Below are 27422 nucleotides of genomic sequence, written 5' to 3'. Positions count from 1 at the left end.
GGGTATGGTGGCACATGATTGTAGTCCTAGCTACGTAGGAGGCTGATGGGAGGACTGCTTGAGCCCAGGAGTTCCAGGTTACTGGTGAGCTGTGACCTGTACTCCAACCTGGGCAACAGAGCAAGATTGTCTCTTGAAGGAAAAAAGGAAACAAATTCCTGACACCTTATTCCTAGGCAGCTGAACTTCCTTCACTCCAGGACACTGGTTGTTACCAATTCTCAACCTCGACCAGTCCCCCCTTATTCCCACATCTCTCACTAGCACTCATCTATCACACTCAGGGGGACTTGTATATAACATGTAACATTCACTCACCAGCAAATATTTGTTGAGCACTATGTGCCAGAAATTTGAGCAAGGCACTGGAAATATATGCAACAGTTGGCAAAGCAGCCTGCAGTTCCTGCCCTCATGGAGCTCACAGACTAAGGGGGCAGACAAAGCCCAGATTGGAGTGGAGGAGGTAGGCAGGAAGTTACCATATTTATTTTACTTTCTAAACTACAACCTGTCCTTTATCAATAATAAAGATGATGGGCTGGGCAGTGGCTCATGTCTATAATCCCAGCACTTTGAGAGGCCGAGGTGAGTGGATCACTTGAGGTCAGGAGTCCAAGACCAGCCTGGCCAACTTAGTGAAACCTCATCTCTACTAAAACTACAAAAATTAGCTGGGCATGGTGGCATGCTCCTGTAATCCCAGCTACTAGGGAGGCTGAGGCAGAAGAATTACTTGAACCTGGGAGGCAGAGGTTACAGTGAGCTGAGATCATGCCATGGCACTCCAGCCTGGGCAGCAGAGTGAGACTGTCTCAAAATAGTAATAATGATAATGAAGGATCTCTGTTTGTCTTTTATTTCTCATTTAGTTCAACACTCAGGGAAAACACAGCTATCATAGTTTGGGCCCCCTATACCCTCCAGGAGAGGATGGTGGTATAGAAACAGTGCTTGGGGTCAGTAACCTGGTATGGAGTAGTTGAGGGGGAGCTGAGGTTAGGCAGGAATTGATGAGGTGAAGATACTGGGGAAGTGAGTTCTCAGAAAAGATGGCTTTGCAAAGGCCCTGAGGCAGAATAGAACTTAACAGGTTCAAGAAGCTCATTTAATGTGGTTGGAGGGGTCGATGCAACAGGAGAAATGGCTAGAAGACTGGAAAAGTGGAGGGTCCTGTCTTGAGGATACTGAGAAATCACAAAAAGGTTTTAATGACATTTCCCTGCCCCTTGCATCTCAACCTATTATTTTCCTGGATAGGCCCTCTTATCTTCAAGTATGGAGGTGCTGTGCAGACAAGTGTAGTATCCTTTCAGGCTGAAACTCATGGGCAACTTAGCAAAAACCATGCTTAGGGGGGCATAGAGTGGAAAGAGTATGGGCTCAAGAGTCAGAATGCTTGGGTCTGTATGATGTTTTACAAATTTCTTTCTTTTTTTTTTTTTTTTGAGACTGAGTCTTGCTCTGTCGTCCAGGCTGGACTACAGTGGTGCGATCTCAGCTCACTGCAACCTCCGCCTCTCAGGTTCAAGCAATTCTCGTGCCTCAGCCTCCTGAGTAGCTGAGATTACAGGCATGCGCCACCATGCACAGCTAAGTTTTCTGCATTTTTAGTAGAGACAGGGTTTCACCATGGTGGACAGTCTGGTCTCGAACTCCTAACCTCAGGTGATGCTCCCACCTAGGCCTCCCAAATTGCTGGGATTATAGGTGTGAGCCACCACACCTGGCCAAATGTTTTACTAATTTCTTAACCTTACCAAGCCACTTTCTTTTTTATACAATTGGGAATTTAACATTTCTACCCTTCATCAGCTCTAGTAATGCCCTCTTTCTAACACAAGTTTCAAGCTCCTCTTTGGAAAAGGAATCACAGAATCATAATTGTTAAATCATGAAGAGACTTTAAAGTTCTATCTGCATATGATATTTGGATCCCTTCTGTAACACTGAGGATCAGTTGGTTTATTGTCTAGTATTACTCGTGTCCAGAAACAGGAAGTTCACCACTGTCTGAAGCAGCCACTCTGTGTTTGGGCTCTATTAAAAAGGGTTTTGGAGGGGACCTAATCCAAATCTGCTTTCCTATGTTTTCCCTCCAGGGGTCTTGGTAGTACCCCTAATGCCTTTTCCATGTAACAGCCTTCCAGGGACTAGAAGTCATTATCTCTACAGGACCACTTACTCATTTAGAATGGAAAAGCTTGTTTCTTCAGCTTTTCTAACAACACTCATCAAACGGTCAATTCTTCAAGCAAACACAATCCTGAAACATTTATGTACCTAATAATAGAGCTTAAAAACATGAAGTAAAAAGTTAGTGGGAGATTTTAATAATAATAGCTATCATTTACTGATTATACCTACACTGTACTCAGTGTTAAAGATACACAGATAATTCTCCATCAATTCTATCAAAGTCAAACAAGTAAACAAGTGTCATACAATGTTACAGATACCGTGACAGAGAGGTCTATGCAGGAAAAAGGCAGGGCAGGCACTAAGGGGACAGTCATCTTTGTGAGAAAGAGGCCTGCCTCTAATGGGAGATGACACAAACTGCACCTGAACAATTGAGTAATACCTCCTTTGAGGTGGACTTACCCATTTGTAGTAGTTATTAAAATATCATTTTAGAGACTTTAGTCACACCAACTATTCTTCAAAACATCCACTTTCAGTAACTCAAATGCATTCCCACAAGAAATGTTAATTTTCCCTGTTATTCTTTACATAGCCTCTGTTCTAGTCAATAATGACAACCAGGCCAGGAAGAAACGTGGACTACCATAATTTGCTGTACCTGCAAATGCATAGTGCCAGTGTTTGGAAGGGTGGAGCCTCAACTAGTCTTTCCTAAGCACTGAAATAGAAGAGATGAAGCATATTGTGAGATTAGGCCGTACAATAAAGGCCCTACAAGATGTGAGGAGCAGTAAAGCATTTTCCCCACTGACTCACTGCAAGCTATGTGAAAGCAACATGGGACTCACGTGAACACCAAGGTTTGTTTCTTTGTGTTGGGCCCTGTGCTAGATGCTGTGGTAAAGATGATCTGCCCAGGCAGATGAGGCAAGCACACAAGGTAATCCAAGACATAAATTGCTAGGAAACCTTGGAAAAGGATTATTTGATGTATCGTGGAAGTTCTGAGAACCTGGGAAGATGAAATTAGCCTTCCTTGAGGAGGCAGCATATCTAAGAATAAATATACCAGTGCAGTCCTCCCAACCTCCTAAAGTGGGTCCTTTTCTCTGAGAGTCATAGGGAGTAAAAGGCAGTAAACCTGTAGCTTCTTCCTCCAAGAAGAAATTAATGACTCGAAGATATAGAAGTGGCAAACAGGTATATGAAAAGATCATCAACATAACTGATCATCACAGAAATGCAAATCAAAACAGATAACATCTCACCCAAGTTTAAATGGCTTTTATCCAAAAGACAGGCAATAACAAATGCTGGCAAGGATGTGGAGAAAAAGGAATGCTCATACACTGTTGATGGGAATGTAAATTAGTACAGCCACTATGGAGAAGAGTTTAGAGGTTCCTCAAAATCTAAAAATAGAGTGTAGCAATATACGATGTAGCAATCTCACTACTCAGTATATATTCAAAAGAAAAGAAATTAGTGGGCTGGGTGCTGTGGCTCAGGCCTGTAATCCCAGCACTTTGGGAGGCTGAGGTGGGCAGATCACCTGAGATCAGGAGTTCAAGACCAGCCTACCCAACATGGTGAAAACCCCATCTCTACTAAAAATACAAAAAAATTAATGGTGTGATGGTGTGCGCCTGTAATTCCAGGTACTCGGGAGGCTGAGGCAGGAGGATTGCTTGAACCCAGGAGGCGGAGGTTGCAGTGAGCCAAGATTGTACCACTGCACTCCAGCCTGGGTGACAGAATGAGACTCCATCTCAAAAAGAAAAAAAGAAAAAAAAAGCCAAAAAATTAGTGTATCCAAGAGATACCTGAGCCTGGACAACATGGGGAGACCTCGTCTCTACTAAAAATAAAAAATTAGCCAGGTGTGGTGGTATATGCCTGTAGTCCCAGCTACTCGGGAGGCTGAGGTGGGAGGATTGCTTGAGCCCCGGAGGTCGAGGCTGTAGTCAGCTGTGATTGCACCACTGCACTCAGCCTGGGCGACAGAGTGAGACCCTGTCTCAAAAAAAAAAAAAAAAAAAAAAGATATCTGCACTCTCATGTTTATTGCAGCACTATTCATAATAGACAAGATTTGTAAGAACCCAAGTGTCCATCAACAGATGAATGCATAAAGAAAATGTGGTACACATACACAATGCAGCACTATTCAGCCATTAAAAAAAATGAGATCCTGTCATTTGCAATAATGTGGATGGAACTGGAGGTCATTATGTTAAGTGAAATAAGCCAGTCCCCATCCTCCAACCCACTGGTCTCAAGCCCAAAGAAGAGTTGAAGGCATGGGAGCCAACATTTTATTGAAGAAGCCAGAGACAGAAACAAACTGCATGTTCTCACTTATTTGTGGGAGCTGAAAAAACAATTGAACTCATGGAGATAGAAAGTACAATGATGGGCCGGGCGCGGTGGCTCAAGCCTGTAATCCCAGCACTTTGGGAGGCCGAGACGGGCGGATCACGAGGTCAGAAGATCGAGACCATCCTGGCTGACACGGTGAAACCCCGTCTCTACTAAAAAAAAATACAAAAAACTAGCCGGGCGAGGTGGCGGGCGCCTGTAGTCCCAGCTACTCAGGAGGCTGAGGCAGGAGAATGGCGTGAACCCGGGAGGCAGAGCTTGCAGTGAGCCGAGATCTGGCCACTGCACTCCAGCCTGGGCGGCAGAGCAAGACTCCGTCTCAAAAAAAAAAAAAAAAAAAAAAAAAAAAAAAAGAAAGTACAATGATGGTTGCCAGAAGCTGTGAAGGGTAGTTCGTGGGGGTCGGGTTGGTTGATGGGTACAATAAAATAGAAAGAATGAATAAGATTTGATTCATTTGATAGCACAACAGGATGACTACTCCATAATAATTTAATAGCATATTTTTAAATAGTATGATTGGATTGTTTATAACAGAAAGGATAAATTCTTGAGGTGATGGATATCTCATTTACCCTGTACAATACAATGTATTGTATGTACGTTGTATGTACGCCTGTATCAAAATATCCCATATAGGTCTGGTGCGATGGCTCATGCCTGTAATCCCAACACTTTGGGAGGCCAAGGCGGGAGGATCACCTGAGGTCAGAGTTCAAGACCAGCTGGACCAACATGTAGAAACCCCATCTCTACTAAAAATACAAAATTAGCTGGGCGTGGTGGTGCATATGTAGTAGTAGTAGTGTAATCCCAGCTATTTAGGAGTCTGAGGCAGGAGAATCGCTTGAACCCGGGAGGCAGAGGTTGCCATGAGCTGAGATCATGCCATTGCACTCCAGCCTGGGCAATGAGAGCAAAACTCCATCTAACAACAACAACAACAACAAATCCCATATAACCCATAAATACATACACCTACTACGTAACCACAAAAACTAAAAATTATTATTTTTTGAGACCGAGTCTCACTCTGTTGCCCAGGCTGGAGTGCAATGGTGTGATCTCAGCTCACTGCAACTTCTGCCCAGGTTCAAGCAATTCTTGTGCCTCAGTCTCCCGAGTAGCTGGGACTACAGGTGTACACCACCATGCCTGGCTAATTTTTGTATTTTTAGTAGAGACAGGGTTTCACCATGTTGGCCAGGTTGGTCTCGAACCCCTGAGCTAATTTTTGTATTTTTAGTAGAGATGGGGTTTCACCATGTTGGCCAGGCTGGTCTCGAACCCCTGACCTCAAGTGCTCCACCTGCCTCAGCCTCCCAAAGTGCTGGGATTACAGGCGTGAACTATGGCGTCTGGCCTTATTTCTTTTTAAAATAATTTTTAGGCCAGGAGTGGTGGCTCACACCTGTAATCCCAGCACTTTGGGAGGCTGAGGCACGTGGATCACTTGAGGTCAGGAGGAGTTCGAGACCAGCCCGGCCAACGTGGTGAAACCCTGTCTCTTCTAAAAATACAAAAATTAGCCAGGCGTGGTGGCACGCACCTGTAGTCCCAGTTAATCGGGAGGCTGAGGCAGGGGAATTACTTGAACCCAGGAGGCAGAGGTTGCAGTGAGTCGAGAATGCGCCACTGCACTCCAGCCTGAACATCAGAGCGAGACTCTGTCTCCAAAAAAAAAGAAAAAAGAAAAAAGAAAAGAAAAAACAAGAAATGACAGGCAGAAACAAGACAGGAAAATTCAGCGGAAGCTAAAACTAAGGATCTTGAAATATTCCCTAAAACAAGAAACAAATAATGAGAAAGCGTAGAAAAATTTGTTACAGTGTGGAAGGCTTCCACCCTTAGAACTTAACAAGGATGATAAAACAAGTGTTGTAAGTAAAAAGTATTGATGGAGACAATTCAGGAACAGGATTTACCTAAATACTTCATATGAATTGAATCATATGATATGTGGCCTCTTGTGTCTTGCTTTTCTTACTTAATGTTTTTATGGTTTACCTGTATTGTAACATGCATCAGTATTACATTCTTTTTTACGGCTGAGCAATATTCTATCATACGGATATACTACATTTTGTTTATCCGTTATCAGTTGATGAACTTTTGGGCTGTTTCTACCTTTTGACTGTTGTAAATAGTACTGCTATGAACATTCATGTACAAGTTTTTGTGTAGACATATGTTTTCATTTCTCTTGGGTATATACCTAGAAGTGGAATTGCTGGGTCATATGGTAACTCTTATGTTTAACTTTTTGTCGAACTGCCAGACTATTTTCCAATTTGGCCACAACATTTTATGTTGCCACCAACAATGTATGAGGGATCCAATTTTGCCACATTCTTGCCAACATTTGTCTTTTTAATTATAGCCATCCTAGTAGGTGTAAAAAAGTATCTTATTGTGGTCCTGATTTGCATTTACCTAATGACTACTGATGTTCAGCATCTCTTCATGTGCTTATTGGCCATTTGTATTTCTCTAGAAAAACATCTATTCAAATATTTTGCTCACTTTTAATTGGGTTGTCATTTTGTTATTGCATTATAAGTTATTTTTATAATCTAGTTACTAGATCCTTATCAGATCTGCAAATATTTTCTTTCATTCTGTGGATTTAAACTTCTTGAAATATTCTTTGAAGCACTATTGAACTACTTTTAACAAATATTTATCTGGGCATGGTGGCTCATACCTGTAATCCCAGCACTTAGGGAGGCCCAGCCAGGTGGATCGCTTGAACCCAGAAATTCGAGACCAGCCTGGGCAACATGGCAAAACCCCATCTCTACAAAAAAAATACAAAAATTAGCCAAGTGTGGTGGCATGAGTCTGTAGTCCCAGCTACTCCAGAGGCTAAAGTGAGAGGATTGCTTGAGCCGGCGAGTTGGAGGCTGCAATGAGCTATGATGCACCACTGCATTCCAGCCTGGGCAACAGACACCCTTCCTGAAATAAACACATTCATTAAAAAGACAAATATTTAAAAATTTTAAAGCAAACCAGATTAGAAATGTGTAGTTGGTGTTCATTATTTATTTATTTATTTATTTATTTTGAGATGGAGTCTCGCTCTTGTCCCCCCAGGCTGGAGTACAGTGGTGCGATCTTGCTCACTACAACCTCCACACCTCCTGGTTCATGCGATTCTCCTGCCTCAGCCTCTAGAGTAGCTGAGATTACAGGCATGTGCTACCATGCCCGGCTAATTTTTGTATTTTTAGTAGAGACGCGGTTTTGCCATGTTGGCCAGGCTGGTCTTGGACTCCTGACCTCAGGTGATCCTCCCACCTCGGCCTCCCAAAGTTCTGGGATTACAGGTGTCAGCCACTATGCCCAGCCGCCTTACAGCTTTAGGAGCAAACGACTGTATACAGACCATGTTTTGAAGCTTCCAAACTGAGTCTTGAGTTCATTAAGGGATCCATCATAGTGATAGCTATAGCTGTTACAGCATTTATATGCCAGGCGCTGTTTGGGCACTCTACATGTATTAACCTGTTTAACTCTCATAACAATCCTATGAGGTACAGACTGTTACCATACTTACTGCACAGATGAGAAAATGGAGGCAGAGAGGGAGGGTAAGTAATTTACCTGAAGCCAAAGAGTAGGGTACCAGAGATGGGCTCCAGCTTTTGTTGCTTTCAACCACTTGCTATATTGCCAAGGTGGAATTAAAACATTTCAAAGAATGCCTCCTCCCTCGCTTTGGCGAGAGTAGTGTTTTAATGGTGTCTGTACTGTGAACATTTTTCCTGTCCTTACCGCTCCAGAAACTAGTAGTGCTCCCTGTCCAGGTGTCTTCGTTGCATATTTGCCTTCCCAGTCTGGAGTCCACTCGGCTTCAAGATCCTCTCTCCTCCCCGTGGGTCTGAGCGAGGCTTTAATGCTCTTTGAAGTAACAGCGAAATAGCCGTATGTCTCCCAGGTAGAGTGGTTCTAAATTTTTGGTAGCCAATGTGCGCTGAGGAACAGCGGATTCAGCCCAGGGAGGCTCAAAGCTGAGCCGTGGGTGGAGCCAGCGGAGGGGGCGGAATGAGTCGCGGCGGCGTACCTACTGTGTGCCGTGTGCGTTGCCTGGAGCGGAGCTATGAGCTGGACCTGTCCGCGTTGCCAGCAACCCGTTTTCTTCGGTGAGGCCCGGGCTGCAGAGGGGGCGAAGATGGGGCGAATGGGAGCCGCGTCCCTGAGGACGCGAGGGCTGGCCACACTATGGTCCCAGAAACCCTTTTTCACTTGCAGCGGCTGGTAGTCTACGCACCACCCGCACCCACTCGGGTCTTCTCCCTTCCACCGAGAGCTCTGTGGGGAGTATGAAACCGGAGCGGGATGGAGCTGGCCTCCTGGAGACACTCCTCTCCAGGGAGCAGGGCAGGCCAACCTAATTCCCTAGAGGGCTGAAGGGGGAAAGGAGGGGCCCCAAACTTGGACAGGCTCCTCGCAGCTCGGTTCCACTTTGTCCTCCATAGCTGAGAAGGTGAGCTCCCTGGGCAAGAACTGGCACCGCTTCTGCCTGAAATGTGAGCGCTGTCACAGCGTCCTGTCTCCTGGCGGGCATGCAGAGGTAAGGCCTGGCCAGGGAGTACTGTCCTGTTTACATCACTGCCTCCCACCCGCCAGGCACCAACCCCCAACTTCAGCCCTGGAGACCTGCCAAAGAGAACCTCAGTAGCCAACCCCAAGGCTACACACCTGGTGGACCCCACACCAGCCAGGATTTTGGGAACCTGGGTTGTAACTGTGGATCCCATGGCTTTGGGAGTCAGGATGGGTGGGAAGCAGCATCACCTCCTGAGCTGCTCTTGCTCTTCCTCCCTTGACCATAGTGGAAATATTGTCATGCCAGCCCATCCCCTACCCCTCCCAGGCCCACCAGACTTAGCCAGTGGACAGACACACCTGGTAGCCTGTCTGGAGGAAAGGCCTGTGGGGCATGGCTCCCGCTGGCCCTGAGTAACCCACTTCCCTCTGCTTGTGCCCAGCACAACGGGAGGCCATACTGCCACAAGCCATGCTATGGGGCTCTCTTTGGACCCAGGGGTAAGTACCAGCCTGAAAGGGGCCAGGGGTGAGCAGAACCCTCCTGGTGGCTGGGAGCTGGGGGCTCAAGCCTGACTTCCCCTATTCTCTCTTCAGGGGTGAACATTGGTGGTGTGGGCTCCTACTTGTACAACGCCCCCACTCCCAGCCCTGGCAGCACCACTCCTCTCAGCCCCAGCAGCTTTAGCCCTCCCAGGCCAAGGACTGGCCTCCCCCAAGGCAAGAAAAGTAAGTAAGACTGCGCTCAGCTCCTCCTAGTCCTCCTCCTGACCCTTCCCCAAGCTGGAGCGGAGGGTGGGCCAGGTGGCAGTCTCCTACCCAGCCCTCTGCTTCACATTCTCACAACTTCGTTCTTAGCAAAGTCTTCTCTATCTACCTCCCGCTTTTTTTTTTCTCTTTCTTTCTTTCTTTCTATTCCCTCATATCAGCTGCTGAGTTAAGATGTAAATTGTTGGGAGGCCAAGGCAGGCGGATCATGAGGTCAGGGGTTTGAGACCAGCCTGGCCAGCATGGTGAAATCCTGTCTCTACTAAAAATACAAAAATTAGCTGGGCATGGTGGCTGGTGCCTGTAATCCCAGCTACGGGGAGGCTGAGGCAGGAGAATCATTTGAACCCAGGAGGCGGAGGTTGCAGTGAGTCGAGGTCACGCCATTGCACTCCAGCCTAGGCAACAGAGCAAGACTCCATCTCAAAAAAAACAAAAAACAAAAAACAAACAAACAAACAAAAAATAGTTAATTGGGCAGATAGCATTATCCCCTCTCCTTGCATCCTCACATTTTACAGGTGAGGAAAGTGAGATCCAGACAGGGCAAATGACCTTGTCCATTCACAAAGCTAGTCAGAGGCAAAGCTGGCCAAGAACTTAGGTCTATCCCAAGCCAGGGCCGTGGAAGGAATAACCTACAGGAGAGGAGTTCATTGGGATAAGGCCAGCCTCTCACATTCTCCAACTTTTCTCCTCTGGTCCCTGCTTCCTTCCCTCCATTCCCTGAAGTAGGCAGTGACGCTATGCTCCCCAACACCTGACACCCATGCCCTGGCCAGCTCCTGTATCAGCTCAAGTTTCCTGAGGATTGAGTTGCTAGCAGGGTTGGGATGGTGTGTACCTGAGCCCCTGGGAGGATGACAAGGAAGCAGGTAGTCCCTAATACACATAGGGATGGGGCAGGAGGTGGAGTCAAAGGGGGCTCAGTTCCGGGCCTATAGAAGACAGACTCTTGGGTGCCTGGGTCGAGCACTCTGGAATGAGCATGGCTTTTGGAAGAGGACAGTGCCATATGCAGGCAGGTGCTGGTGGGCATCTCCACCTCAGACCTACCCAGGGCCTCTTCCCCTTAAAGGCCCTCCCCATATGAAGACATTCACTGGAGAGACGTCGCTGTGCCCTGGTTGTGGGGAGCCTGTCTATTTTGGTAAGTGACAGTGGAAAGCTTGGGGAGGGGGATACAGGGTGGGCAGCAAGGGGCAGGGAGGTGATCCAAGGCAGGTGGGTCTCCCTACTCTACCCCTAGAATAGAAGCACTACCACTTCTCTCCACCACCAGCTGAGAAGGTGATGTCATTAGGCAGAAATTGGCACCGACCCTGTCTGAGGTGCCAGCGTTGCCGCAAGACCCTGACTGCTGGGAGTCATGCCGAGGTGAGCAGGGCAGGAATGAGTGGTTATGTTGGGAGGAGGCTGGAAATGGGAAGAGAACCAGGCTGAGACAGCTCTCTTTCTCTCTGTGTCTCAGCATGACGGAGTCCCCTACTGCCACGTCCCCTGCTACGGCTACCTGTTTGGCCCCAAAGGTGGGCAGCCCCATCCCAGACACTGGGCCTAAACTATGGCATGTACATGGTCTGTGGGGATGTGTGGACAGCTTCCCCTGTGGTTAAGCATACCCTGCCCCCCACCCCAGTTCCCTCCAGCCCTGAACCCTGCACTACAGACCCAAGGCCTTTGGTGATAGGGCTCTCTCTCTCAGGTGTGAACATTGGCGATGTGGGCTGCTACATCTATGACCCAGTGAAGATAAAATTCCAATGAGACGCTCACAGAAAAGGTCACCCTAACTCAGGCCTCCCATCATGCCCCTCATGATCCAATGGGAGCTACAAAAATCTCCAGTCCCATGGGGGTTGGGGATGGTGGGATCGTGGGGACCTGGGCCTAGGTTCCATGGTAGGCCAGAGAGTCTAGACTTTCTCTGCCAATTTTTCCCTTTCCCATTTCTATCTGGTTAGTGAACAGCACATTTTGAAGGGTATCCTCCTCCTGGCCATCACAACCCCCTTCCCCAGCACATTCTAGAGCTTCAAGGTACTCATAAAATTTGTGTTTATTGAATTTCTGCCTCTCTGGCTTCTCCAATAAAATGTTGGCTCCCATGCCTTCAACTCTTCTTTGGGCATGAGACCAGTGGGTTGGAGGATGGGGAGTGTAGGGGTTGGGATGACATGCATTGCCCTGTAGGGTGCCTCGGAGGTAGCAGGGCCAGCCATGAGAACAAAAAGCTATGTTCTTTTTGTCCCTTGGGCCTGGCATTGGCAGTCCTAGCACCACACAGTGGACAGCATGCCCACTAGCCCCATTGGTACCAGAAGTCTCATATGCTAGTCCTTTCTTTAGCACCATCTCTAGAAGAAGCAGAAGCACCTTATTCAGTAACTCATTTGAGCATGGCAACAGATCCTATGGTAGAACCTGCCAAGAGGCTTCATTATCCATTTGGGAAATGAACAGACTGAGGCCCAGAGAGGGAAAGCCACATGCCCAAGGTCACACAGCAAGTTAATGGTGAAGGTGTTATCAGAGCCCAGGGCAGACTCGGTGGCTTCCTATCCAGGGCTCTTCCCACAGCTCTTCACCACTGCCCCAACCCAAGGGGAACCTTTATTTATAGAATCCTCCCCAGCCATGAGAGGGGTGCCCAGCAGCCACTGCATTCTGGGAAGTCAACTGTTCCTAGAAGCCAAATAATCAAGGTTGGATGAGCACAGGGAGAGGGTACTGGCGGCAACTCCAGCCCTAGGCAGAGGGTTCGATACTCCCAGCCTGAGTTGCAGGGCCTGCCCTTCTGCTCTCCCAGCCCCTGCTGCAGAGCTTCTGTGGAGGGCCTGCCTCCACTCCCACTTAGTTCTGGACCTGCTTCATGGGCATCTCTTCCTCCTGAAGACTGGTTGGGGCACTAGGGAGGAAGGAGTCGTGAGCAATGGTGGGATTTAATCCCCGAGCCTACCACCCCAGCCTGCACCATCAGGGCTGTCCCAGGGCTCTCCCTAGTTTCTGATATACAAATCCCTATACAAGTGACTCACACACATGCTTGTGCACACCCCTGATGTGTAGGCATACTTGAGTGTGCACACATACACGTCTTCCTGAACAGCCTTATGTATTTGTGTTCATACACACATATGGACTCATGTACACATTTATGCTTGCAGTTTACATACCCCCCAATCATGCACCCTGAAACACTCACCTGTGCACACTCACATACATGCACCAAGTACATATGTGCATATATTTTCCTGTCTGAATCCTAAAGTGTTAGGTATCTGAGCACCTGCATCCATAAGAATGTGCTCACACGTACACAGACACAGTCCTGTGCACACACCTCTTTCTCTCCACGTCCTGGATGGTCTCTGGCAGCTGTGCCTGCCTCGTCTCTGGCAGCAGGAGGGCGGTGCCGGCAGCCAGCAGGGCGATCCCCCCATAAGCAAGCTTGGGCAGTGACAGCCACACTCCATCCAGCAAGGCCGCCAGTGGGGCCAAAGAGCCCCCCAGCCGGCCCACCAGTGCAGTCAGCCCCATCCCTGTCTGTCTGTTCAGAGAAAGAGGATGAGGGAGGCAGACAGTGTTCACACCTACCTGGGGTCATGCCCCACAGGGCTTCTCTCCAGGGTTGGCAGGCCCTGATACTCCCTTCTCCCCATATAGCTAAGAAAACTAGGACTTCTTTCAGTTGGTTTTCCCACCCACCTTCAGGCCAGGAAACCCCAAGCCAGCACCCACCAGAGGACAGGGCCCCCATTCTGACAGAGTACCAACCAGGTACCACTGAAAGAGAAGACAAGCCACCAGACTGGGATAAGGAAAGAGTGATGTGGAAAGAAGAAGGTCAGTAGTTTGTACAGGCCCTGCCATGACCAGATGCTTAGAAGTTTCCTTTTCCTACCTCCCAATAGCTAGCTGAAAGACCCCCCTGGGCCTTTCAAGGGGTTGCCCTTGGGACAGTCCTCAAGGGCATCTCTGCCTTCCAGGGGTGAATGGGATGGGGGTGGGCAGAATGGGGCTTCTTGGGGCTGTTTTCTTTTTACTATTATTATTATTTATTTTAATTTTTTTAAATTTATGTGTTTATTTGAGACAGAGTTTCTCACCCAGGCTAGAGTGCAATGGCATGATCTCGGCTCACTGCAACCTCCATCTCCCAGGTTCAAGCGATTCTCCTGCCTCAGCCTCCCAAATAGCTAGGATTACAGGCGTGCGCCACCACACCCAGCTAATTTTGTATTTTTAGCAGGGATGGGGTTTCACCATGTTGGTCAGGCTGGTCTCGAACTCCTGACCTTCAGTGATCCGCCCGCCTTGGCCTTACAAAATGCTGGGATTACAGGCGTGAGCCACAGTGCCTGGCCTTGGGGCTGTTTTCTTAAGGAGGCCCAGAAAGTATGTCTGACGTGGCTTAGGGTCACATAGTACAGAAGATAAGATGCCCTGCCTTCTCCAAGACTAGGGCAAACACAGAAGGCCCTGATTAGTTCTGTATTCTGGGTGTAGCGTGAAGAATGAGTGAGAGGCTGGGTGCAGTGGCTCATGCCTGTAATAGTGCCTGTAATACCAGCACTTTTGGAGGCTGAGGCGGGAGGATCGCTTGAGGCCAGGAGTTTGAGACCGGTCTGGGTAATATAACAAGACCCCATCTCTACCAAAAAAAAAAAAAAAAAAAGGACTGAGAGAGACCAGGCTGTGGCGTGTGTATGTAGAAGTGTTGGTTAAGACACGTGACTAACAAGCCCCATACCCCAGGTTGGTTGCAGGTTTCCTTACCTGAGCACCGTAGGGTACAACTCCGAAGTGAACAGGTAGACAGTGGTGAAGGCAGCTTCAGAAAAACCTTTCCCCATCACTGCCAGGACGGTGCTCCAGGACTTCATGTCTGGAGGGAAGCGGGTTCAGATAGTGAGAGGGCCTTGGAGGAGAGCCAGGGGTGTTCTGGATAGAGTGCAGAGTCTCCAGAGTGGGCTGAACTTAAGTGGCAGAGAGTCTGAGCTCACTGGGTAAGAGTGGGGAGCTGTGGGGAGGAGTGGATTCTTGGCCAGGAGGTAGGTCTCCAGGGAGTGGGCAGGGTTCCTGGCCCAGCTTCTGGGGTGGGCAGAACCTATGGGACTGGGCTCACCGGAGGACACTAGCAGTCTAGTGCCAAGCGCCAGGGCCGTGCCCAGCAGTGTCCCGGCTTGCGTGAGGCGGCGTCCTGCGTGGCGCACCGACAGGTAGACCAGCAACTTGAAGGGCAATTCCACGGCCCCAAACAACAGCTGCGTCTGGTACACATTCAGCCCCAAGCCTGACACATCCAGACTCAGGCCGTAATAGGAGAAGTTCACTCCGAACCTGAAAGGAGTTGCAGTGCCACTCGGGGGACCCTCCTTCCCATCCTTCTTTGGCCTCTCTTCTTAGGAAGACTTGGCCTTTTACAAGGGCAATCTCCTTCCATCTCCGTGACCCCCCTCCCACCACCAGGACCTTCCCTGACATCCATAACGCCCTCCGAGTGTGCAGCAGGCGCCAGTGGTCAAAGCGCCTTTACCCTAATTTTCACAGCAACCCTGACATGGAACTGACAACAGTCCGTTTTACAGAAGGGACACTGGGGCTCTGAGTGGCTAAGTGATCCATCCCTTTCCAAGTAAGGAAGTGGGAGTCTGAACTTGAACCCATGTGCCTCTGCTGCCTGCTTCATTTTCTGACTTCCCCGGGCAGATTGCCCACCGAGGCTTATCCTCCTGCCGTCCACTGTGACACTCTACTTGTCCCTCAGAGCCTTTCTCACACTCAGCACCAGCCTGGAGTTTGCTCCTCCCTCCTACCACACCCACACCAGCCTCCTCACCACACCACCACGCAGCACAGTGAGATGTGTCGGAGCCGTGGCGTGCGGAACAGGTCTAGGTATGAAGGTCTTCGGACCACCCGTTCCTCGGCAGCCACTTTGCTCACAGCCTGGTAGGGAAGGAGGTGAGGTTGTAATATCAGAGTTGGCTATGTGATCTCAATGGGATACAGTACTCTCCCCCCACCCCTCTCTATTCCTCCCATATGCAGTGGTAGGGGTGGAGATGCACATGGCAGCTGAGAAGAGTAGGTCTCAAATGATGGATGTGGCCCACCGGAGCCAGGTAGGACATCCTAAAGAGTTCGGAACTCTCCATGGGGGCCCAGGGGCTTTTCCTGCCATACATGGTGGGCTGTGGGAGGGGACACTTGACACAGCCCACCCCCCACACACACATACATGCATGCTCACAAACACATTCACCCTCACCTCCTGGCTGAGGCTGTCCTCACACACTGGCCGCCCATTGAGCCTGGCACAGTGGAGCAGGTACCTGTGGGCCTCTTTGACACGGCCCTGAGTTAGAAGCCAGCGTGCAGACTCAGGCACCCACCTAGGAATAGGCAGGAGGCCCTTCAGCCAGAAAGTCATGACCCTAAGCCACATGTTCCTGGACATACTACAGGCTCTCAACTTCCAGGGTCTTGCTCATGCAGTCTTCTCAGCCTGGAACATCAGCCCCTCCCCAAGCCCTCCACACTTGATGAGCTTTTATTCCTCTTTCAATGCCCAATTTAAAAGCCACCTCTGGGCTGGGTGCAATGGCCCATGCCTGTAATCCCAACACTTTTGGAGGTCAAGGCAGGAGGGTGGGTTTGAGCCCAGGAGTTCAAGATCAGCCTGGGCATCATGGCAAGACTCTGTCTCTACAAAATATCAAAAAATAAATATTAGCCGGATGTGGTAGCACATGCCTGTAGTCCCAGCTACTCAGGCTAATGCAGGAGAATCACTTGAGCCTGGGAGGTTGCGACTTCAGTGAGCTGTGATTGTGCCACTGTACTCCAGCGACACAGCAAGACCTTATCTCAAAAAAAATAATAATAATAAAGACAATAAAACACCTCTTCCCACACTTCCTTGCCCAGGCCCAGGTCCTCCATAGCCTGGGAGTCCCTTACTCAACTGAATTGGCCTTACCCTCAAAACCAGCTCCCAGCACCAGCCACTCACTTCTCCCATGGGTGGCAGGAGGGAATAGGATGAAGGAGGGACAGACATGTAGACATATCCAGAAGGGTCACCCAAGGTCAAGTCATCTTTGGGAGGCAATGTAGTACCCACGCTACCTGTCCTCCCACTCTCCTGCCTGAGTTCCCCACCCCCATGCTGGCCCTGCCCCTATCCCCAACTCTGCAAGATGCCAGCCTCAATTTATGTTTGGCTCTTTGTCTCTCTGTATCTATCTTGTTCTCTGCTTCTCACTGTTCCTTGCCATCTTCTTTCTGTTGATCTCTGTCTCTCTGTCTCCTTTTCTCTGTCTCTTTCTGTCTCTTGGTCACTTACTCTGTTTCTCTTTCCCTTCATCTCTCAATCTCTCTATCTTCAAGTCTCAGGCTCTGATTAATCTCATCTTTGACTTCCTGTATCTCCCGCTCCTCAGCTGCCTGCAGTCCTCACCAGAGGCTGAGGATGCCTGGGGCACAAGGCAGGGTGACAGCTAGCAGAAGCCATCGCCAGTCCCGTATCAGGTACCCAACCAGTGCCAGCAGCATCACGCCTCCTGTCCAGAAGGTGCTGCTCAGGACTCCAGCCACAGTGCGGTGCTCCACATCCAGCCACTCCAGCTCTGGCCCAGGGCAGGAGACAGGAAGATGGTTAGTGAGGACCAGATGGGCTCAGTCTCACTCTGACAACTGCCTTCTTCCAGCCCTCTAGGTCCTGCCTGTTTCTTGCCTGCCTCACCCAGTGGCATCACGATGATGGTAAAACCAGCCAGGGCTGAGCCAGTGAGGGTGCGGGTGATGGCGAACATTACATAGCTGACGGAGGCTGCAGATGCCAGGCCCAGCACCAGGGTACTCACGTAGGCCACCAGCAGCAGACGCCTCCGCCCAAACCTGCAAAGGGGTCATGCAGGATCAGTTCCCTGTGGAAGGAGGTTCTAAGATATAGTAGACTAGGCTCATACCCCAGCTAGTGGGGGAAAGTTCCCCCAGCCAGTTTCGTTTTTTTTTTTTTTTTTTTTTTGCGATTTTTTTTTTTTTTTTTATTATACTTTGAGTTCTAGGGTACATGTGCATAATGTGCAGGTTTGTTACATATGTATACTTGTGCCATGTTGGTGTGCTGCAGCCATCAACTCATCAGCACCCATCAACTCGTCATTTACATCAGGTATAACTCCCAATGCAATCCCTCCCCCCTCCCCCCTCCCCATGATAGGCCCCAGTGTGTGATGTTCCCCTTCCCGAGTCCAAGTGATCTCATTGTTCAGTTTCTTATTGGCCCAGTGCCTCACCCCACCTGTCAGACAGATATCCAAAGGCCATAGCCCCCACCAGCACACCGGCGAAGAAGAAAGTGGATGCAGCTCTGTTCAGGCCTTTCTGCTCACACACCAGATCCCACTGCAAGGACAGGCAGAAAGGGACCTGCTGTGAACATCAGCCCTCTCCAGCAGGCGCCAGCTCCTCCTCTCCAGACCCTGGAGCCTTCTGAGGCAAGCTCTGCCGTTCTGGTACCTCTGTGCCAGATAATAAACCTCCCAGCGATTCATGCCAGTTTGGGGAATAGGAAAGTTTGTCCCTCCCCAGTCCTGCAGCCTCAGCTTCTTCCCAAGGAAGGCCTTGACCTGCTGCCTCCCAGGGAGACTCTGCCTCCACTGACATTCCACCTCCAGATGGATTATGTGAATACCGACCTGGGACTGGAAAAGAGGAAGGGAGAAAAGAAGGCCTCTATTGTTTCTCCACCTCTTGCTGCAGAAATCGCCTTCTCAGCTCTTTGTCCCAACTCTGTGAAGCCACTTTAGCCCTTCCCTGCCTTAATCACCTCCCAATTAATGATGATGATAACAGTTCTTGTGTAGGAGCCTGTTACTACAAGCCATGAACTAAAAGTGTCTTATATTCATAGCTCCCATCTACAGGTTGGTAAGCTGAGACTTTACAAGGTAAAGTAATACATCTAATGCCTATACAGTAACCACCCAAGGCAATGGCAGGGCTATCCCTCTCACATGTCTCTCAACTTCTGGACTTAAGTACCTCAGTTGCAGTGGTAGAGGAGAACTCTGAGTGGTCGTACTCCCAGCCCTGAGAGCAGGGCACTGTGGCAGGTTCATCCTCCAGCTCCCCACGGCTCTGCCTTTCTTCCCCCAACGTGGTGTTGGGGAGAGCCTGGGGGTAGGCAAAGCGGAGGCAGGAGCTAAGCGTGCCATCGGGCTCCCGGGGAATGTAGGCCTCCAGCCACGCATCCTGATGGCTGACGTTGGCAGGGGCACCCGGCAGGGCACATCGGTGGGCAGGCACAGCAGCCAGGAAGATGGGCAGGAGGAAATGCAGTGGTAGCAGTACTCGGGGCAGGGCCAGCAGTGCCACATTCCGCAGTTGGAAGGGCCCAAAGCCGCCCACCTGCTCCAGCAGCTCCTCAAAACTCATGCTGCTCTCCCACCAACCGTTTCAGGTGCAGCCTCCCTCTAGTATCCAGCCAGCTCAAACTGCCCACCGCATAGACCCTTGGACTCTGGAGGCGGGAGTGGATGGACTGAGTGGAGAGCCTGCAGCCAGAATCCAGCCCTCAGGGGCTGGCCCAGGACTGGGCCCTCCCTAGCCACCAGATCTCCAGGGACCCCTACCTGTCTTGCCTGGTGCCTGGGGGAAGGGGAAGCCATCCATTCAGAGGTCACTGGCTCGTGGCTCTGGGGCTTACCCATTAGTGTTCAAGGACCAAGGCTACCATGATGAGGTAACTGGGTGACAGCATAGGAGGTGAGCTCCTACCCCCTTGGTCAGCAGAGCTCCCAGGATCCCTAAGAAGAGGAGGCCCCTGGGGCCTGGGGCTAGCTCTCCCAGGGTGCCCTTTGTCCTATGAGACCTTAGATCAGCCTTGCCTATTTGCAGCTACAGCCATGGCCTGGCCGACAGCCCAGGATTCAGAGCTGAAAGCTGGATCCTAACCAGGTTTCCTTCTGCTGAGCCATGAGGCCTCCTCGCATCCCTCTCCCCCGCTGGGAGCTGATGCCTTGGCCTGAGACACACCTGTGATCACACTGGGCAACTTGACCTCTCTGAGGGTCCCACGCTCGTCCCATTCCCACCTCACTCAGGGACTCTCCCCATACATATGGTTCCAACTGCCTGTCCCATTCCCCTATTTCCAGCAGCTTCCTAAATTACCTTTTGGAGGGATAGGGAATGGCAGGGGGTGCATTGCCAAGGTCTTGCCATAGGTACCTGCAATGCCTAAGATTACCTTTTGGAGGGGTAGGGAATGGGGGAGGGGGCGTTACCAAGGTCTTGTCATAGGCACATGCAATACCTAAGACTCAATGTTCAATCTGACCTTCCCACTCAATTCTCAATCATGGTCCCTGCAGAAAAAGTACAGCAGAGACCAGCAATGTCCGGTTTATTCTCATCTGATTCTCCAAACACTTGGCTGGCAGACCCACTAGTTTAATCCAGCTCCTACTTTGAACAGGTCAGAAAACTAAAGACAGGGTGGGGACCTGCTGGGGTCACACAATGACTCAGCAGCAGAACTGAAGAAAAGAGCGGGTCCCCTGACTCCAGACCAGGAATCTCACTTTTGACCCAAGCTGCTGAGCTGGTGATGTCCCAGTCTGCTCCAGACTGGGCTCCCTGAGAAAGCTCTGGGAAAGGAGCTAAATCGATGGCATGGCATGTGTTAATGGGGGTGCTGACAGCCATGGAGTGAAGCAAGAGGCAGCTAATGGTGGTGACAGTGACAGGGGGTGACAATAAGAAGAGACGTTTGAGTCTCTAGTGCATCCTCGCCATTCTGAAGGGTACATAGATGCCTCAGACACAGTCCCTACCCTTAGGGAGCTTACAGGAGGGTTACAATAAGCTAACCCTCCCTGTCTCCAGTGTCACCCCTTTCAACCCATTCTCCACACACTGGCCACAGTGAACATTTAAACACAGATCTAAGAGGGTCATATTCCTGTTTAAAACCTTTCACCAGATTCTACTGCCTGAGGGGGAAAGTCCAGCTCCTTCGCTTGGCCCTTATGACTTCCCTAGGACCAGATTCTCTCCCCCAGTCCACCCCTGACCCCTCTCCAACATGCCCCCTTCCCTCTAGTTCTCTGCACACACCAGCTCATTGGCATGTCACGCCTTAGTGTGGTCCCTTGGACAATGTGGCCTCCTCCTCATTCACCAAGTGAATGCCCAGGCCTCCCTGAAGACCAGCTCAAGGGGAGATACCTCCACCCCTCTCATCCTCACTCACATGTGACCTCACACTGTTGGCTCCTCCCTCATTTAGTACTATGTAATCATATTATTAATATAAAATGTATACAGCACCATAACACTTTGCAGCTCCTGAGAGGTAAGTTTTGTGGTCACCCCATCTCCATGTCCCATCCAGTGGCTCCACAGGGTAATATTCTGAAGTTTTTCCACAGCCAGAGAGGAGAGCTAACGAGGCCAACCTCAGCCATTGGCTGTGACCCCTTAGTTTTCACAATGGGAATTTCTTTCCTGCTTTAATATCAGAAATAGCTGATAATCATACAGTGGTTACCTCTCCCTCTTGACATTGGCTCCTAGGAAACTCAAATCTAAATCTGCAGCCCCGGCCAGACAGTGGCTCATGCCTGTAATTCAAGCACTTTGGGAGGCCAAGGCGGGTAGGTCACTTGAGGTCAGGAGTTTGAGATCAGCCTGGCCAACATGGCAAAACCCCGTCTCTACCAAAAATACAAAAAATTAGCTGGACATGGGGGCAAGCGCCTGTAATCTCAGCTACTCAGGAGGCTGAGGCAGGAGAATCACTTGAACCCGGGAGACGGAAGGTTGTAGTGAGCCGAGATCGTGCGACTGCAGTCCAGCCTGGGCAACAGGAGCGGAATTCTGTCTCAAAAAATAAAAAATAAAAAAATCTGCAGCCTCTTTCCACAGAGAGTAATCTGGCATTAATTTTACTTCTGGCTCCATCTTATTCCCTGGCCCTACCCCATATGGAAGCTCTCGTCTCTAATGTCATTGAAGAATGATGGTGACAGTGACCATGATGGCTGATGATGGAGCTGGACAGGCAGGTATGAAATGCTGAGTCTAACCAGAGGATAGATAGATCAACTCTGAATCACCAGTTAAGAGCTGATTTTGATTGTATTTTAACCATCCTCCAACCCCTCCAACATGGGAATTCTAACCTGAGCTCAGAGGCCAAGGTAGAGACCTTCATTTATACCCAACTGGATGGAGAGGAGCCTTGTGCAGTGGAAAAATAACAACTCCTGGCCAGGCATGGTGGCTCATGCCTGTAATCCCAGCACTTTGCGAGGCCAAGGTGGGTGGATCACTGGAGGTTGGGAGTTCGAGACCAGCCTGGCCAACATGGTGAAACCCCGAATCTACTGAAAATACAAAAATTAACCAGGCATAGTGGCTCATGCCTGTAATCCCAGCTACTCGGGAGGCTGAGGTAGGAGAATCGCTTGAACCCAGGAGGTGGAGGTTGCAGTGAGCTGAGATTGCACCACTGTACTCCAGCCTGAGTACAGTATAAGAATAAGACTTTGACTCAAAAAAAAAAGAAGAAAAAGAAAAAAGAACTCCTTAATTGGAATTATTACTAGAAATATTGGAGGGTTCAGGAAAAAATACATTCTTGGAATAACCAATTTGAGATTGCTTGCAATAGGGAATTCTTACACTTTAGGCCTTTTACTATTTTGCCCCCTCCCCATTAAGTGACCACAGATGACCTACCCATCTTAACTGGGGCTTCAGTGACCATTAACCATTGCTGCAACCCATGTAATCATTTCCTACACTGTTGATGGTGGCAATGACAAAATCAATTGCAGTGGTAAGTACGGTGATGGATGGATGGTATAATAGTAAGGGAGGGTGGGGATCCTGGTGATGGAAGTGATGGTGACGGGGTGATTGAAGTAGAGATGAGAGGATGGGGCCAGGGCCACTGGTAGTAGTGATGAGGTCATGAGGGTAGTGGTGCTGATGAGGATTATGTGACAGATGTGGTAATGCTGGTGACAGTGATCTGGTGATGGTGGTGATGACACGATGGTGGTAAGGATGGTGGTGGTGATGTGATGGTGGTAATGAGGGTGATGGTGATGTGGTGATGGTGGTAATGGTGGTGGTGGTGATGTGATGGTGATAATAATGGTGGTGGTGATGTGTTGATGGTGGTAATGATGCTGGTGGTGATGTGGTGATGGTGATGATGATGGTGGTGATGTGTTGATGGTAGTAATGATGGTGGTTATGTGGTGATGGTTGTAATGCTGATGGTGATGATGTGGTGATGGTGATAATGATGGTGGTGGTGATGTGATGGTGGTAATGATGGTGGTGGTGATGTGAGGGTGGTAAAGATGGTGGTGGTGATGTGAGGGTGGTAAAGATGGTGGTGGTGATGTGAGGGTAATGGTGGTGGTGGTGTGGTGATGGTAATGATGGTGGTGGTGATGTGGTGATGGTGATAATGGTGGTGGTGATGTGTTGATGGTGGTAATGATGCTGGTGGTGATGTGATGGTGATGATGATGGTGGTGATGCATTGATGGTGGTAATGATGGTGGTTATGTGGTGATGGTTGTAATGCTGATGGTGATGATGTGGTGATGGTGATAATGATGGTGGTGGTGATGTGATGGTGGTAATGATGGTGGTGGTGATGTGAGGGTGGTAAAGATGGTGGTGGTGATGTGAGGGTAATAGTGGTGGTGGTGTGGTGATGGTGGTAATGGTGGTGGTGATGTGGTGATGGTCTTCATGATGGTGTTGGGGATGTGATGATAGTGGTAATGATGGTGGTAATATGGTGATGGTGGTAATGGTGGTGATGTGGTGATGTGGTGATGGTCGTCATGATGGTGTTGGGGATGTGATGATGGTGGTAATGATGGTGGTGGGGATGTGGTGATGGTGGTAATGATGGTGGTGGGGATGTGGTGATGGTAATAATGATGGTAGTGGGGATGTGGTGATGGTGGTAATGATGGTGGTGATGTGATAATAGTAATGACGATGGTGGTAATGATGGTGGTGGGGATGTGATGGTGGTAATGATGGTGGGGGTGATGTGGTGATGGTGGTAATGATGGTGGTAATGATGATGTTGCTGATGTGGTGGTGATGGTGAAGGAGGTGATGATGCTGTGTAAGCTCCCTGACAGCAAGGACCTTGTCTTTTGTTTATCATTATGTCTTCAAAGCCTAGTGGTGGTGATGGTATAGTTTGGGAGAAGAATGTCTATGATCTGAGCGAAGATGAAGCTAGTAATGGTGGATAATGAAGACAGAGGTGCGGACTGTGGTAAAATTGGTGATGGTGATCATGGATGGTGTTACACCACTTCCGGTTTAAAGGTGAGGAGAAATGCAGAAGATGCCACCTGGAGTTGCTGAAAACGGGCTTACGTCATATTACCTCTAACCCATGGCCATGCAGACACTCTCCTTCCATATCACCTCATCACCTTGGGCAATAAGCAGGCTCCTGAAACTCCTGAGGACTTAGAAAGATGGTTCTAAGTCCTTTAGCCTTGGGTTGGCCTCATCTCTTGTCCTGGCCTTGACTCATCAGTAGCCATGGGAAAATCTCAGCAGGCCCCAGTGTCTGGTGATCAGAGACACAAGACCCTCCACATTCCCACCCCTGTCTCTTTTCTGAGGGGCCCCTCTCTATCAACAAAGGCTCATCTAAATGTCCCTGGTCTGTGGCTCCCATCTAGCCCCTGACAGAGCAACCTTGCTCAAGCCGTGTATTTCTCTGTGCCCCTTCCCTCACACCTCTCTTTGACCATGGGACAAAGAAATGTCTTTCTGTGGGGGAACAGGGAGAAGGTCTGCCAGGGACCAGGGAGGCCCTTACATGCAGAGCATCAGGTAGTCCTTGACAGCCAAGCTGGGCCTCAGGAAGTGAATGTGCCTGACAAGTCTCAGGCTGCTGGGGGCAAGAGGTAGGCAGAGTGTCTCTGCAATGCCTTAAAGCCTTGTTCCTTGGCACAGCCTGCCCTGGCTCCAAGCCTGGCCCTGCTCCCTTGTCACTCCTCTCTTCCAGTCCACGATTTATGCCTGTGACTCCATGCAGTCTCGCCCCCCACACTTTGCCCATGCTGAACTCCATGCAGTCTCGCCCCCCACACTTTGCCCATGCTGCTCCCCTGTCCCCCGGGAATGTTGTCTCCTCTCTCTGACCAGCTGCTGTTTGTTTGTCCTTCAAAATTCAGTCCAAGAGGCACATCTCTCTCTGGGGGTCTTCCTTGAAGCTCTCAGTCTGGGCTGGGAGTTCCTCCCTATGTATCAAGGCACATGCCACATGCAAAATGAAAGTTAATTTCCAATCACTGTTTTTTTTTTTTTTTTTTTTTTTTAGAGACAGGGTCTTGCTCTGTCACCCAGGCTGGAGTACAGTGGCATGATCATAGCTCAGTACAGCATCGAACTCCTGGACTCGGGTGATCCTCCTGCTCAGCCTCCTAAGCAGCTAGGACTGCCGGTGCATACCATCACACCCAGCCCCAGCCACCTCCTTGAGGGCATGCTGTTCTTTGTCTCAATGCCTGGTCAGTGCCCAACATCTGGCATAGCCTCTAGCACATGTTGGGCTCAGCAATAGTCTGCAGAATTAGTTAAATTAATGGGTTGGATGAATGAAAGATGGATTAAATAAATAATGAATGAATAATCCATGACATTCATTCATTCAATCTCAATAATCCAGAAAATTTAAAAATACAATAAGGTATCATTTTTATCTGTTTAATTGTTTGGGGGGTTTCTCCTAGAATTAGACTTGAAGAAGTAAGATAGGTTGGAGCCAAGAAGTTCTAGCGCCAAGTTTAGCACTATTTGAAATAGTGAAAATAGTGAAAAGTCAGAAAGGTAATGAAAAATCAATATGGAGCTGGTTAAATAGATTATGGAACATTCATGCCATGGAATATGAGTAGCCTTTAAAAAGAACACAAGGATTCTCATCATTGCTGGTGGAAGTGTAAAATGATGTAGCAATTTTGGAAAAGTTTGGTAATTATTCAAAATGTTAAACATATCTGTACCATATGATCCAGCAGCAATTCCACTCCTAGGTATATACCCAAGAGAAGTGAATGCATACGTCCACACAAAAACTTGTACACAAATGTTCATAGCAGCATTACTCATCATAGTCTAAAGCAGAAACAACCCAAAGTCCATCAACTGACAGATGGACAAACAAAATGTGGTATGTCCATATAGTAAAACATTATTTGGCAATAAAAAGGAATGAAGTACTGATAAATGCTACAATACGGCAGTACTTTGAAAACATGCTAAGTGAAAGAAGATAGTCACCAAAACATCATATATATACATACATATGAAGGGAGGACCACCTGAGCCCAGGGCTGGGGAGGGGCGTCGAGGCTGCAGTGAGCCATGATTGTGCTGCTGCACTCCAGCCCGGGTGACAGAGTGAGACCCTGTCTCAAAAACAAAAACAAACAAACAAACAAACAAAACATATTTCAGAATAGTAGGTATAATATGTTCTTCTTTTTATTTATAATAAATATGTATATATAGACAGAAAGAGAGCTATTAATTACAAATAGGAAAAGGAAGGTCTGAAATGGTACACACCAAGCCATTTGCAAGAGTTACCTCTATGTGGTCAGCTTCGTGGATAGGGAGGGGGCTTTTGTTTTATAAGCCTTTAGCATTTGCCTTTTTACCATAAGTATGTCCTGCTTTTGACAGTTTAAACAAGAAGGAAAGTGAAATCATATGGAGATTCCACTGAAGGCTGATGAATCAGGGCCTAGAGCACGCTGGCATCCACGCCAATGGAAAGAGTGTCCCAGGAGCCATGATGTTTCTCTAATGCCAGGGAGTGGCCTTCTTGGAGGGACAGCTGGACTTTGTGAGTGTGGGCCTTTTTCCCTTGGATCTCAGGCAAAGCCAGGAGCCTGGCCTGGAACCAAAGTTGTTTATATATTGACGAGGTGAAAGATTTACACCGAGTGAACCTAGGGTTCAAAATTCACAAACTCCTACAGTATGTACACTAGAGCAAAGCTTCCTTTCTGCCCAGCTCTCCTGCCCCACGGCGGCCAGACACCTCTCACTCATTTCACCTCCTTTCCAGATATAAAGTTGTACATTATATGTATGCTTCTTTTTCTTATTCTTGGTCTTGGAGACTGGTCCATAAGTATATACTATACAAAGAGACAACTCCTCATTTATTTTTTTAGAGAAAGAGGTCTCATTATGTTCCCCAGGCTGGACTCAATCTCCTGGGCTTAAACAATCCTCCTACCTCAGCCTCCCAAGTGGCTAGACTACAGACACACCACAGCACTCAGCTAGCCTCCTTCATCTTAGAGTCTCACATCACCCCGTGGTGGGGGCCCCATTTTATGGGTGGACCATGCTCTACTGAGCAGCCCCAGTTGGGCATTTAGATTTCTTCTGAACTTTTATAGGTCCATAGTCTCTTATCCAAACTGTTGGGATCAGAAGTACATACATGTACGGTTGACCTTTGAACAACATGGGTTTGAACTGCACTGGTC

At 48.9% G+C, this 27422-nt stretch overlaps 2 protein-coding genes across 3 annotated transcripts; one reads left to right on the top strand and one right to left on the bottom strand.

Moving 5' to 3' along the window:
• The first annotated feature begins 1001 nt into the window (after positions 1-1001).
• CRIP3 (cysteine rich protein 3) lies at positions 1002-11910 on the top strand. 2 transcript variants are annotated; one of them, XM_050787035.1, is made up of 8 exons: positions 1002-8669; positions 9006-9100; positions 9519-9576; positions 9673-9804; positions 10922-10993; positions 11126-11220; positions 11315-11372; positions 11549-11910. In XM_050787035.1, exons 1-8 carry the CDS (start codon positions 8627-8629, stop codon positions 11608-11610), a joined length of 615 nt encoding a protein of 204 aa, XP_050642992.1. In that variant the 5' UTR covers positions 1002-8626; the 3' UTR covers positions 11611-11910. The 2 variants fall into 2 exon arrangements, with proteins under 2 accessions (XP_050642992.1, XP_050642993.1); XM_050787036.1 differs by lacking the exon at positions 11315-11372.
• Positions 11911-12354: 444 nt separating this feature from the next.
• Positions 12355-19422, bottom strand: SLC22A7 (solute carrier family 22 member 7). Its single transcript, XM_050786948.1, has 10 exons — positions 18898-19422; positions 18155-18258; positions 17594-17748; positions 17309-17477; positions 16118-16241; positions 15686-15795; positions 14972-15186; positions 14623-14731; positions 13187-13393; positions 12355-12751 (listed from the first exon to the last, which is right to left on the bottom strand). Exons 1-10 carry the CDS (start codon positions 19288-19290, stop codon positions 12697-12699), a joined length of 1641 nt encoding a protein of 546 aa, XP_050642905.1. The 5' UTR covers positions 19291-19422; the 3' UTR covers positions 12355-12696.
• Positions 19423-27422: the final 8000 nt, after the last annotated feature.

Source organism: Macaca thibetana, chromosome 4 (assembly GCF_024542745.1).
Source record: "Macaca thibetana thibetana isolate TM-01 chromosome 4, ASM2454274v1, whole genome shotgun sequence".
In the NCBI taxonomy this organism is placed as follows: Eukaryota; Metazoa; Chordata; class Mammalia; order Primates; family Cercopithecidae; genus Macaca; species Macaca thibetana.
This window is presented reverse-complemented; position numbering and strand designations above follow the sequence as displayed.

What these genes read in the sequence shown, in the direction of transcription:
- SLC22A7 (XM_050786948.1), bottom strand. Translation starts at nt 19,290, where the DNA reads ATGAGTTTTGAGGAGCTGCTGGAGCAGGTGGGCGGCTTTGGGCCCTTC. An exon ending in AGGACAGCCTCAGCCAGGAG is followed by an intron (nt 15,796 to 16,117) that starts GTGAGGGTGAAT and finishes CTTCCCTACCAG; the next exon opens with GCTGTGAGCAAAGTGGCTGC. An exon ending in CAGGACGTGGAGAGAAAGAG is followed by an intron (nt 12,752 to 13,186) that starts GTGTGTGCACAG and finishes CTTCCTCCCTAG; the next exon opens with TGCCCCAACCAGTCTTCAGG.
- CRIP3 (XM_050787035.1), top strand. Translation starts at nt 8,627, where the DNA reads ATGAGCTGGACCTGTCCGCGTTGCCAGCAACCCGTTTTCTTCG. An exon ending in CTGCTGGGAGTCATGCCGAG is followed by an intron (nt 11,221 to 11,314) that starts GTGAGCAGGGCA and finishes TCTGTGTCTCAG; the next exon opens with CATGACGGAGTCCCCTACTG. An exon ending in CTACCTGTTTGGCCCCAAAG is followed by an intron (nt 11,373 to 11,548) that starts GTGGGCAGCCCC and finishes TCTCTCTCTCAG; the next exon opens with GTGTGAACATTGGCGATGTG.